At 39.1% G+C, this 14004-nt stretch overlaps 1 protein-coding gene across 1 annotated transcript; it reads left to right on the top strand.

The window, feature by feature from the left end:
* Positions 1 to 631: 631 nt before the first annotated feature.
* LOC120565011 lies at positions 632 to 8979 on the top strand. Its single transcript, XM_039810299.1, has 5 exons — positions 632 to 850; positions 1970 to 2293; positions 3786 to 3929; positions 5888 to 5934; positions 6034 to 8979. The coding sequence occupies exons 1-5, from the start codon at positions 781 to 783 to the stop codon at positions 6184 to 6186; spliced, it is 738 nt and encodes a 245-aa protein (XP_039666233.1). The 5' UTR covers positions 632 to 780; the 3' UTR covers positions 6187 to 8979.
* Positions 8980 to 14004: the final 5025 nt, after the last annotated feature.

Here is a 14004-nt window from a genome sequence, read left to right as displayed (position 1 = left end):
AGGCCACAGGGTCTTCCTCTGCAGTGGTTTGCAGTGGTGGTACTTGCGAGAAGAGTGAGAACAGGAGCTGCAATGAAAATGACCAACTCCATCAACCACTGAAACCAAACATCCAACCAACAAAACCCCCCGTGATGCCTGCTGTTTTGTCCTAAAGTCATCAAATTGTGACTTCAAAGCCCCCAACTTCCTCTGCTGTGGTTAAAGTGTTGCCTTTGTGTGTTTGTGTGTGTGTGTGTGTGCGTGCGTGCGTGCATGCATGCATGCGTGTCTGTGCATGCGTGTGTGCGTGCGTGTCTTGCTGATTTTTACTGATATAGCCACTAACATGGCAAAATCTGATGTATTTGGATTTTCTAAAGAAAAGGGGACATTGTTTCTTGGAGGACAAGTTGCTGTTGATTCTCTCGAAAGTAACTTTTTTTGTGTGTAACATTTTTCTTAAAACGTGAAGGAAACTACAGTATGTGCTCTTCCTGAATTTCCACACATTACGTGAGTGACAGCCTCCTCAGCTGAGTTCCTCACAGTCTGCACCACATGTCCATGAACCTCTTTGAAGACTTCCGCTACAGGAGGTGCTTGTTATGCTGTAGGTAGATAAATAGTGTTCAAGCAAGTTCCTGTCTACAGTTTCCTCCTCTCAGGCACACAAACTGCTACTTTAGTAGAAATATCAAACCAAAGAACTCAACACACCAAGGTAGCTCAAATAAATCAGTGATATCAAATTCTCAAAGGCCACTTCGCCGGGCCTGCAGGCAACACAAATCTTCTATCATGGTTGATAACAACGTCTCAAAGTCTCTCGGGTTAGTTTTGATTGTCACAGCTCACATGGTATTCAACGGTAAGCTGTCTTCTTAGTTGTCTTCATTAAGTGGTTGATGTTTCACGCTTTTATGTAACTTTTAAATGTAATTTTTACTGCTTTCTGTAACTTATTTTTTGTATTTCTTCTTTGTTCTGTAATAATCACATTATTATTATTTTTTTTATTAATTGTATTATATTATAGTTGTGTTTCTGTGGTGATGTGTTCTCAGTTTGTCTGTTGTTGTTTTGCCACTGCACATTGAGCACATTAAAATGGGCACAACATGCTTGTTAAATGTTACACGCATTTGTAGAATGACATCGCTCTCATAAAATACTGAAGGCTTGTGTATGAGATAAAGAAAAGCAAGGCCTTGAGGCAACTTTGTATTGTTGTGACATTTTATAAAACATTCCTATTAAAGCTCACTGAGACATTGTATGTGAAATCAGGTAATACAATTAAAAATAAGCCCACAAGAGTTTAAATTATGTCCTTGAATCCTTCCTTTTTAAGTAATTGTGGCTCATAATGTGTAACCTATATATAACGACATGATACATGGTTAGTGTGTGTGGGTGATACTTTAATATACTGGAAATATTCTAAATGTTTTAACCTGAGTCAGAGGTTTTGTAGACATTAAACCACAAACTGACATCTATGACATATGTCCTCACACACCCGCATGCACACACACAAACACACAGTGAAAGGTTTAGAGGCCTGTTTACTTTGCCCCACAAAAAACTTTATCATGCTTTAGCATGTGTTTAGCTCGGCTTTTAATCTCCATTATGATCGAAATTAGCATTTAGATAATTTCTCATTTAGATATGTGGGATGACAAACTGAATAACCAATATGTTGTTCATGAAAGTGGATATTTTTCAACTACCGAAACCAGCTTTAGCTAAAGCTAGTTTCTACTCAAAATAACGTTTCTCAGTGGCAGGTAGTGCAGTAAGGGGTTGTAGATTAACAAATCAGAGTGTAGTTACGGCAACCTGGGCAGAAATACACAGCCTGAGAGCAGCTACTTCAGTTTAGTTTGGTTTTTAGCCTTGTTTGTAGTTACTCCGTTTTGCTTTTATAGGGCAGAGTAGTTGCAATCACTTACTCGTACACATCCCTTGTCTTGTCTCCATACAGGTACCAGCCGAGCGGAGGTCACAGGGATCCTTGGCAACAACATCAGCCTTGAATTCAAATTTAACATCAAGGTCACAGAACATTTAGCATTTTATACAAACCACACGGGCAAGATTGCTGAGTATTTACAGGGCAAAATTACCTCAAGCGAAGGCGATTTTAACATCTACCCTAAAAATACGTCTGTGTTTTTCAACATTACAAATCTCAAACTAAATCACAGTGGAATTTACTGGGCCAGTATGTTCGTGGACTCAGGACCCGTAATAGAAAGTAATAATCAGGAGCAGCTGATTGTCAGAGAGGAGAACAGATGCAGCACAGGTAAGATCAGACTCTATTATTATTCAAACTATATTATGATTAGAATCCAGAAAGTGACACCGATATAAATCAATATTAAAGGGGGGCACTTTGTCAGTCTGTGGAGTGTGCAGCATACTGTAAGAAGACCATAAAGACATCTAGTTTTTTATGATAGCCGGTAGATTTATACATATTACAATATTATAAAACAAATATTTACTAGTCCTACAGTAAATTACCAAATCATTGTCAATATCTTTTAAAAATATAAGGCTGGTAGTAATCTATATTTTCTTGTTGTCAACAAATCCAACAAAAAGACCAAAACCATCAATGAATTGATTCTGCTAACAAGTATTTCCTGTGTAACAAGAGCTGGTTTGTGCCTATGTTCCAAAGAGCTCCACTGTTATCAAAGAGCTATTAAAAACACATCAATGAGCAACCATTTTGCACTGGGTGACCATTCATGAGGCTGCAAATGTGTGTACTATGGATATAATCCTCAATACATATACAAAATTGCCATTTTGATATATATTGTGATATTGTGGATGGACTGCACTTAAAGTTCTTTTCTACCTTAGCAGGACAAAGTGGTTTACATTGCCTCCCATTCACTCATACACACTCACACACTGATGGGGACGAAGCTGCCTTGCAAGGACATTCAACATTAAGATATGGAAGAGCTGGAGATCGAACCACTAACCCTATTTTCTAAATAGAATTTCTGTTAATTGCTAGCATGCTAACATTTGCTTCTTAGCACTAAACGCAAAGTACAGCTGAGGCTGATGGGAATGTCATCTTTACGTTTGCAGGTATTTAGTCATAAACCAAAGGTCAATTTTGAATTTTGGCTTGACAATGGCTGTAGATGAAAAAAATCATACAATTCATCCTCAGGGGGACATAAATGTCTAACCCAAATTTAATGGCAATATATCCAATAGTGGCGGAGTGACCAATCAACATTCCAATGCCACGATGCTATGTAGCATGGTGAAAAATTACAGTACCCATGTGATTTATGAAATTACTGAGCTTTTTTAATATAAATGTGACAATTTTAAAGATTTGTATTTTTAGTAGGAAGGAATGGGCTTCCAAAGGGAAGTCAGAAAGTAGTGAGACGGACTAACACATTGCTAGTTTTTGTCTTATCATGGAAATTGTTGACAATAAGTATATAGAATAACAGTTACTTAGAGCTGCTACACCTTTACTTAAGCTCACATCAGATATGCTATTTGACACCTCAAAGTATATTAGTGTCTGTGTTGGGAAAATGCTCATCTTCTTATAATAATTAAAAATATTATACTGTATTAGTCTAATTGTACAGGAAAAATGCAGTCAAACAATACATTTAATTTGGATATACAGTAAGTTAGAGTCTTTTGAACAATTATATTAATAAATAACCTAACCATTGGTTAAAGATATGTTGGTGAGAAGAAATAATTTCTAAGTGTGTATTTTCATAATTTCTTTTTAACTCCTACAGTTCCTCCAAAGCTGAATGACACCACAACAAAAAAAGACAGTGGAAGTCCCAGTCAAATCGTCATCACTGTCCTTGTGGTTTCACCTGTCGTGCTCTTGGCAGCAGCACTTCCCTTGTTGATCTGGTGTCTCGTGAAAACCAACGGTAGGAAAGTGACAGTCCAAAAATTCCTTTCTTTTCTGTATTTGTTATACTTATCTGCCATATCTGATATCTGATTCAGGTTTTTCTGTGATATTATGTTGTGTTTGTTTTCAGGTTTGACTTACAGTGGCCCTTGATTACTTGTAATGTTGCTAAAATAGGAATTTAAGCTATACTCAGTATGCACAGAAGTGTCAGCTGAATTAATAAAATCTAAGATATAATGTTAATGTTTGACCTGATACAGCTGGAAACTTTAATCCAAAATTGCATGTACTGTACATTATGACTGGGATTAATTTAAACACATAAACAGTATTTTTCAAGCAAGGTGAGAAAAATAATTGTTATTCTGTGGAAAAAAAATTGCAATTGTGTGGTGAGATGCTCAAAAATGCAAACAAGATTGCAGTTTCACATCCTTTTGATACATGATGATTCACAGCTTCTGAAAAGACATCCTCCCTCAGTGCATGCAAATGTGAATGCATCTACTATCACAAAGGGATAGGTGGAAAATAAATCACTTGCATTATTTGTTCACTATTACCAGCGCTTTCACTTCAGAGACAAACCCCTCTGGCCTACTTTGAGTAGGAACACCGCCTCTTTGAAATATTTTGACACGCTTTGCGACCTCAGAAACCACACTTGATGATTTCCCGAACATGTATACAAATGCAAGGTTTCGCTGACGGTGCGCTCCTGTATTAAGTCATGCTAGTCCAAACTTTGTCCACAGATAGGGCTGCAAGTCTTCAACCACACAACTCAGCAAACGAGTTGATGGAGATAAACAGTACTCTTCTGCACCTTGCTGGCTGTTTTGCACTGCCAAATGATGCTTGCGGTGCGGAGTTAGATGTGAAGGATCAATGATACAGTCAGACTTAATCAAATGATTACAGAATGAATAGGTTTTACTTCAATATGACCACTATTTTGTCTCATCCTTTAAACTGACTGGTTACTGGTATTAGCATTTTGCAGATATTTTGATAAGAAGATCTACTCTTGTGTCTTGGCCAGAGTCAGGAGACAGTTAGCTTAGCATAGAGGCTGGAAGCATTGGGAAACAGCTAACCTGGATCCGTCCAAAGTTAAAGGTCCCATGACATGGTGGTTTTTGGATGCTTTTATGTATATATATTTTAGTGGTTCCCCTAATACTGTATCTGAAGTCTCTTTCCCGAAATTCAGCCTTGGTGCACAATTACAGCCACTAGAGCCAGTCCCACAATGAGCTTTCCTTGCTATTTCTGTGTCTGTAGCTATTGAGGAGGAGAGAGGGGGGGGGCAAAGTGGGGGCGTGGGTGCGTGGCCTTGACCAAATGCCACTTTGCTCGTTTGAAAGCCATGATGTCTCACTCCTATTGTTGGGCCAAATTCTCTGGGCGGGCAAAGCAGAGAAAGGGGAGGTAACCTTGCTCCTTATGACCTCATAAGGAGGTTGATAGGTTTACACCTATCACCATTTCTAGCCACTGGGGGACCATAGGCATGCTGGGGGAACGCATATTAATGTTAAAAAAAAACTCATAAAGTGAAATTTTCATGCCATGGGACCTTTAAACAAATCGGCCTTACTAATTAATACTTTGTATCTTGTTTATTTTATTTTTTCAGAAATATAGAAACAATGTGTGGTTTTATGGGAAGTTACATGCTGGAATATTTACGGGCTGAAAAAAAACTACTGCACAGTTAATCTGTTGAACTATTCGTGACAAACTATATTTTTATTATCTACTGTAGGCCTTCATATGTTTTGGTGCCACCTGCTCGTTCCACCTTAGCTCTTTTCAGATTTCCTACCCTTTAACTAACTTAACTCTTTCATACCTTATAACAAAGCAAAGCTGTTGATTAATGGTATATTCAAATCCACGTCTTGCACTGATTAAGTTGACGATTAGCCTGACTGGCTCAATATTTCACCTGTTTTGCGTCTTTTACAGACACACAACAACCACCGTCACAACAAAGCTCCAATCCCACAGTACAAGTAAGAACACACTTATCTTTTCCCGCCATATGTATACGCCAAAGTAAATATTTAAAACATATGCAGATATTTTTCAGTTGACTCTGACCGTCTTTGCAGGAAACAGTTGACGTGTCCTACAATGTGCCTGCACCCCCACTGGTCTACAGTGTCCTGGACTTTCCCAAAAGACCTTCTGCAGTTTTGGAGATTAATCCAAGTGATACAGAGTACGCTGCAGTCAACTATCTCCCAGAAAAGAGACAAGTGTGATATGCAGCTGAATGTAAACCAGATGCTCTCTCTTGGTTTGGGTAAAGATATCCAAGATGACTTGTAAGTATGCTAAATGCTTTTCATATCTCAATAATGAACCCCCAGAGCATGTACTTTAGGCTTCTTGCAATAATTTAGAAGCAATAGAGTTTGGAGGTTGAAGAGTTGTTGCTTGGGTTGTATGTATGTCGGTGTCACTTTATTTTTGGTGGTCGTGAGATTGAAATGTTGACAGTTGCTGCGGAAAACCACAAGTCAGCTCACGTAGTTTTACAGTAACAAACCAACTTTTTTGATTTTTGTTGTTTTTTGTTTGCTCTTTATTTGGCTCATCTGTCCACTAAACCCTTAAAGGCAAAGTCTGGAGATATTTTTTGTTATTGTTAGCAAAGTCCATAAAAAGACCGAAACAATGAGTTGATCCTACTAACACGTGTTTTCTGTATAGTCAAAGTCTAATATACATCTTATGCCTCTGTTCCTTAGACCTCCATTGTTGTAAAAGAAAAACTAAACTAACTAAACACATCAGGTACCTTCATTATGATGAACATATACTGTAGTTCATTTTGAGTCCCACAAACATTTTCTTTCTTCTTCTAAGTACTCAGTGGATCACCAAATGTGTATTAATGCGGCACTAAAAATAGTCCCACAAAAATGCACTATTTACTTCTGTTTGAGTAACATTTTCTTAAAACTACAGTGCCCAGCTGTTTTGGTAAATTATTTATCCTTTTGATTATACATTTAAAAAGAACTAAACATTAAATATCACAGTTTTGTACATACAATACATATATTTGTCTTCAGTAGGATCAAATGGGCTTGTGGATGAGTGCCACAAACAGGGTCAATGCATTCTCATGAACGGGTTCATATGATATCGTACGAAAGGTTATGCACACTAAAACGTATGATATTATACGAAAACTAGGAGACCGCTGACTGGTCACGCAACATCGGCTACAGAGCTCCGTGCTACAGAGCGGCAACACCGGCTACGTTGCTCCGCATGGTGCTCCATCAGGTCAGCAATAGTTGGTGGTTCAGTTAACTGAGAGTAGGTGACTGTGCGCTGGGTACAGAGCACCGCGAGCTGCCGGTATTTCAGCGGAGACTACGGTTAAGTTTAGGCAAGAAAAAGTGAGCGTTATGCGGCAATGAAAGTTAAGTTTAGGCACAGAAACGACTAGTTAAGTTTAGGAAAAAGGTTGTAGTTTGTATTAAAACACCCCCTAAGGACCACACAGTTCCTGGGTGAAATACTTTTTTCCCCCCGGGAAGCAAACTCCACTCCCTGGCTTGAAAGTCCTGTGTGTCCACCCATCACCCCGACTACCTTGTATAGAGCAGTCAATGTGATGCACACAGCAAAAAAAAAAACAACAACTTTTAAATCATACGAATTACAGCTCTTATCTTTTCCTAGCTTTCTGAATGTATGGTTCATGAGAACAGGCTGACAGGGTGGGAAAGTCAGAAAGTATTGAGAGATGGACTAACAGGCGAATGATTTTGGTGTTTTCATAGGATTTGTTGATAATAACAACATATAGAATAAGGCAAGGCTTATCCTTTAAGCCACAATAAAAGCTAAAGTACCTGTAGGTAACATTGTCTCCAAATTAAAAAATAAAATAAACATTTCTGAGGGTGTGGAGGGATGACAGATGAACAGATAAACCTTTCCTGTCCAGATTACATTTGGATTGCAGTGCTGAACGTGGCTGTAGTGACACCCATGACATGTTTATTAATATTCTTATTTTCAACATGGATGTGTGAAATCTTTAAAAGCTCCCTTTGGGTTTCAGGTTGAGTCATTTTTTATCTTTTCTGTCAATGACTTTGTTTTTCATCATTGTTTTCGTCACAGTTTCGACACGTTTCCACTGTTAAAATAAACAAAACTAAGAACTATTAGTAAAATGAAACGTTCTCAGGAAACTGTGTATTTATAGTTTAGAGAGCTCAGCCTAACAGTACTGTATGTTCACAGGTCACAGGAGTGACTTTCCATTTACTGTATAGTGTGACAGTTTGACACTCTCGCACCAATTTTACACATACAACAACTATCTGACACTATCTGACTGCCATTTTCCACTGCATGTTCTCTGAAGTTCTCTTTTGGCAGGTGCCTACTGATGTTTTGATAGATTTGTCAGATAAAGTTTTCATTTATGTTCTCAATGCCACATATTGATGTCATCAATGTGATGATACCCATGTATTCTAAAAAAAAACTTACCCAACATATCTGTTCACCAGTGGCAGATAAGCAGGTTGAATATTCATCCCGGATGTTGATTGTTACTCAGGATGGAGAAAAAAAACTGCCAACCTGGTAAATGATGGTGTGTGTTTTTTAAATTGGTGACCACAATGGCTCGCAACCAAACACAGACTGAAGTTTCCTCTCTGCTCTAAAACCAAAAATGAATGAATGAAATAGCAAAAGTGCATTTTGAATGTACCATGTTTCTTGTCCTGTCAAGTGTTTATTACACATACTACTGAACAGTTTTTTTCTTGAAATGTATGAGTGATTGTCAAAATACAGTAATAATTTATTTTTGTGCAAATAATGTCCTTTATCAATGTTGGATCTATGTAAGTCTTGTGTAAGTAAACAGAAAATACATTTTGTTTTGGTGGTATGTTCACTGAAGTGTTTAAAATGAGAAATAAAACATATTGTGTATGCTTCACAATGTGTTTAGTTGTAAAAAATAAAATAAAAAAATAAAACAATGTTTAGCTGCTTGCTCAGCTTGTTAAATTGTTGGTGTTCTGAATAAAATGTCTCAATAATAATTTCCTCCCGTTCCTTTGTCTGCATTTCTATGTCGGAGTTGAAATTGCTGGCTGACATAATCACACTGGTTGAGTTTAACTTCAAGCAGACCTCACAGACCTTATCGCACAAGTACAAACTGGCCTGGTCTTCCCAAGCCTTCGGTATATAAAGTCATGCAGTACTGATCCGCCATACTAACAGGGCTGTTCTCACGCAGGAACTTTTTTTTGTGTGTCAGTGGGGCGGGCCCAAGTAAATCAACTCCACCATTTGTTTTTCCGAGACGCCTAGATGTGGTGTTGTCTCTCTGATGCTGCATACAGGGTCCCATGGTGCAGATGCTCGTTCAGCATTAAATACAATGAAACCTAGATTTGGACACCGCAAAGTCTGTATTAGTACTTTCAATTTCACACAAAGCCCCACAAAAGGCTAAAGTCAGCCCGGTTGCAGTGTGGCTCGTGGTAGCTTCTCTAACTTTTTTAGTTAAGATTTCAGACAATACAGCAAAACATGACAGTTTCATTTCATGGTAAAACTGGATGAACAGCTCACGTAAAGAAAAAAGAGAAAGAGCGCTAACTAAATGAGTGGCCAGTCATTTTCTCTCACAACTCAGGGGGATGAGGGTAAACCCCAGAACATTTCCTACAATTTGGTATTTTCTACAGTCATTTAACAACTGAAAACAGGCTGTGGCTGTGGTGGGTATTGTCTCTTAATATTCTTTTAATAATCTCAGCTCACCAATATCACTGATGCTCGGTAGATTTGCATACCAGTGATGTTCTAGATGATTTTAATCACGCGTTGCAGAGCCCTTCTGTCCTGAGCTGTGCTCATCTCATGCCAGTTTGTAATGTTTCCAGTCAGGATGCTTTCTATTGCTCCGCTGTAAATGTGATGGGCCACTAGCGCACAGAATGTTTTCCAGTATGGAGGGCAGCCTATATTATATATTGTGTCTTCTCCACTCGAAGGGCACCCTAAAGGGAACTTTATCATGTTTTATCTACCATAGGGGCATCCAAGATGGTGCTTTTTTTAACATTATATATACATATATAACATATAACAAAATTTGCTGTATGGTCTGCTGGGTGCTCTGTACTCAAAGGTTCCTTAAAAGCAAAACGGTACATACACAATGCGCAGGGGAGTAATGGTCAGTATGAGACGACATCTCATTTTTGGACCCTGTCCTCCCTCCAAAAAAGTTGTTTGTTACCACAGCAATTACAATCCATATTTACGTTTATAGTGACGGCGCCCTCTAGTGGCTGTAGTAATAATGACGGGGGCATAGTAAGGTGACGAAATATAAAGGCTTTTTTATCTTCTGCGTCGAATCGACGGCGTACCCCCGCAGACCCCTCTGCGTCGCCGCGAAACACCTCCAAGCCCTCCGCCTCCAAGCCCTCCGCCGTAACTCGGAGTGCAACTCCAAAAATGTGTAACTTTGCGTCGAGGTGACGCAGACCACAAGGACTGTGATTGGTCAACTCGTCCTGTGTGTTGATAGTTGATGTTTCAAGCAGCCTACTGTGGGGAATAGCAGCATGCTAGTTCACGGACATAAGCTTTACAAATAAACTCAGACATATTTTGGTTACATTGATGGGGTTATCCGTTTGTAAAGTGTCTATATGTCAGTAACGTTTTGAAATTAGCACTTCGCCAGCAAGCAGTACTTTGTGGGCAGTAGTGCTAAAGTTTGCTTGCTAACATAACATAAACTGTCTCTCTCTCTCTTTCGCTTGCGGAAATGGCAGAGTTTCGCGATTGACCCTGAGGAAACCACACACCCCCTAGCGTTCTGGTGGGGAAATGCACCGCGATGCAAAGAAACACGTCTAACCCCAACACAGAACTCCGATAGGGTCATGGCGTAACTATGGCGTAGCTACGGCGTGGAGTTGACGCAGAAGCATAAAACAGCCTTAAGAACAAACAAGCATAGGATTTTCACCCAGGAGACCGGGATTCGTGTCCCGTTCAAAAATAAAAGTAAGCAGTGAGTTGTTGTTTTGTAACTTAAACTGAACTTTACATCACATTCTGCGTCACATGCATAACCGGAAATGAAGTAGTGTAACTGATGTACTAATTAACCAAAACCATGATCTTTTTCTAAACTTAACTTAGTGGTGTTTGTGCCTAAACCTAACCAAAATGCAACCGTTTCACATCAATAACAACATTGTTAAACCCGGGACCATTACATTCTCTGGTTAAGATATGAGGACGGAAAACGCTCCTGTGGGTCGTATTTCCTGCCACTGCCAGGGGCGCTAATTTATGAAACGTTCCTATGAGTCGTATTAGAGAGTAGGAAAAAACAACCTTTATCGTCGTATGGTTTGGAGGACTTTTGCTCTCTGATTACAGAGAGAATTTATCGACAATATATATTCCCCTTTCTTTTAGAAGGAGAAAGTAACAAGTCCCCTTAACAGATCTGGTATTTTAATATTGCCTTGCTGTGCCAAAACAATATATGAAAATATTACATTATAGTTCGTGAATTTGACATCTAAGTAATACCTTAGTTGAAACATCAAACTTTTAAACATGACTCAGAGTTTTTGACCTCCTATTTTAATCTTTTGTCCTCCATGCGAACAAACATACGCCTTACCTGCAACTAGTTTAGCTCCTGAAATACCCAAAAGAAACGTGATGTGACAGATTCACAAGCCCCAAAGGCAGATCATTCAAACCAGGTGGCACTGGACCATGATTGTCTTGAAAAACAGCCTTCTGGTGTCAAGCTTACATACATACATCATTCTGCACAGTGACAGTCAAACATCCAAGTGGAGTAACAATAAGCAAAACTCATTTTTAGTAGAGGGGGAAATATAATTTCTGTGACACCATCCTTTTTTGCAGAATAAAACAGAAATATCTAACGTAGTATCTAAGCGAAGGCCACAACTAAGTGATGTTAACCCTGAAGATAATCACTTAAGTGAACTGTTGCTGTCTCACTTCTTTAAAGTGAAGCTGGACTTTACTGTCTTCTGTTTGTGTGCATGTTTGCTGCTGTGCTCTACCTGTTGCACTTTGCACGACATGACACCCACCTCTACAGCACCGAGGTTTCTCATAAACAAACCCAACCTTGCTTTTCCACTGCTGTAAGCTGTTGCATCTTCTAATGCATCTAATGCTTCTAATGCAACATTTAAATGATGAATAACAAACAGTTCAACTAAAGTTATTTTTGTGGTGAAAGCAAGTGATATTTGGCAACTATATAAAATAATACATACTTTTATACATTTAATAATCATTTTATCCCTTTGATCATCTTGTGACCCCTCAGGTTGGAAACCACTGCTTTGATATACAACACAACTTGTTACACACATCCATCTTTTTTACTCAATAACTAATAACCAAATGTATGTAAGGCTGGTGGTTTTGCACAGATTTGTTGTTTATTATTACATAAAGAGTCTAATTTCTTAATATTTCACCTCAATTATTAGTATAATTATTATTAACTAATTTTACCAACATAAAGAGACAAAGAGTTGCAGCTCTATCAGTGTATCATCTAGCTCTAGATCTAAATCTAGCTCTATCAGCCACGTAAAGCTACTTAGTAACTACTGACTCTGCATTTTATTAGTTTTGCTCTGTATGCTAATATCCTAGCTTTTACTGTAATTTGTCTAACATACACTTGTTGCTGACATGTAGTGCAGTGTAATGCAGTGTCTAATTATGTATTATGTTTCCTATCCTGTTTGTCCAGTTTGTATCATGTAAAAAGCATTAAGGTGCAATACATGAAATGTTAAAGGTGCAATATGTAATATTGTGTGTAATACTGGCAGCTAGCGGTTAAAATAGTTACTGCAGTACAAATTCAAAATACTGGAGAGTCGTTTCCCCCGCCCCCTCCTGCCCAGACTTGAAGTTCACGGAGGTTGCCAGGCTGAGACCGCAGCATTCACAACAATGTTGCTAGATGCTTTTCTCACATAGCCAGACATTACTTCACAGCACAGCAGAGTAGCTAACGTTAGATGCTAGTCTCACATAGCCAGACATTACTCCACAGCACAGCGGAGTAGCTAACGTTATATGCTGGCTATATTGACAGTCATAAAAGCCCGTGCTCACGCGGAGCTCTGTAACCAACTGACAGACACACTTTTTCGGTTTAAAATTACAGTATGAACCGCTAAAAACACAACAACCTCACCGTCCTCTCCACACGCCAGTCAGGCACACTTCCTCGGCTTAGAATTACAATACGAAACGCTAAAAATACCACTACCTTGCCGACGGAACACACTTCATTGGCTTAGAATTACGGCAACAATCGCTAAACACACTGCAAACTCACAGTCCTCTCCGATTTACAGCCCCCCTCTCGTGGCTTAAAATAACTCACCGTTGTCGGCTCCAGCCGCTGAAGAGGCTACATGCTGTAAACAGCCATGGGCTGCTTGCCTGGTCCTCCCGGTAACGTTAGCAGTAAGCAGGGTTAGCAAGGCAGCGTTAGCCAGGACCAGTCGGGATCACTTTACTGTCTCAATTGTTTTTGCAAGTAACCAACTCCGGTACTCTAGCTATATAATTCAATGTGAGTACACAAATGTTGAAATGACAAAAAATGCCCCTAGTAGCTGTGATAAATTAGCCTGAAGCTAGCTAATGCTTACCGGTTCAGGAGGAAATAAGCCAATTCTGCGTCCTTTTGGGCTCTAAGCTGTCTCCATCTTTCAAATACATCTCCAATATTTACCAGGGGGTTGTTACGTCTCTGGTCACGCAACTGTTAGAAAAATGCTGTTTTCTTTTTTTTAGGTCGGGTAGAATCTATCTCTGTTGATCCTGTTCGTTTGTTTGCTGCTTTCATGGCTGTACTACCGTTACAGCTGTAGCGTGCTGGGTTTACGTTTTTACAGGTATATCTGGCAACCCAGCCTGGCTGTCAAACTGGGCCGTTGATAACAACACACAGATCAAAACATAAACATAAATTCCGTCACGGA

Source organism: Perca fluviatilis, chromosome 9, assembly GCF_010015445.1.
Source record: "Perca fluviatilis chromosome 9, GENO_Pfluv_1.0, whole genome shotgun sequence".
NCBI classification, from domain to species: Eukaryota; Metazoa; Chordata; class Actinopteri; order Perciformes; family Percidae; genus Perca; species Perca fluviatilis.
The sequence above is the reverse complement of the archived record's forward strand: the minus strand, read 5'-3'. Positions and strand labels throughout refer to the sequence as shown.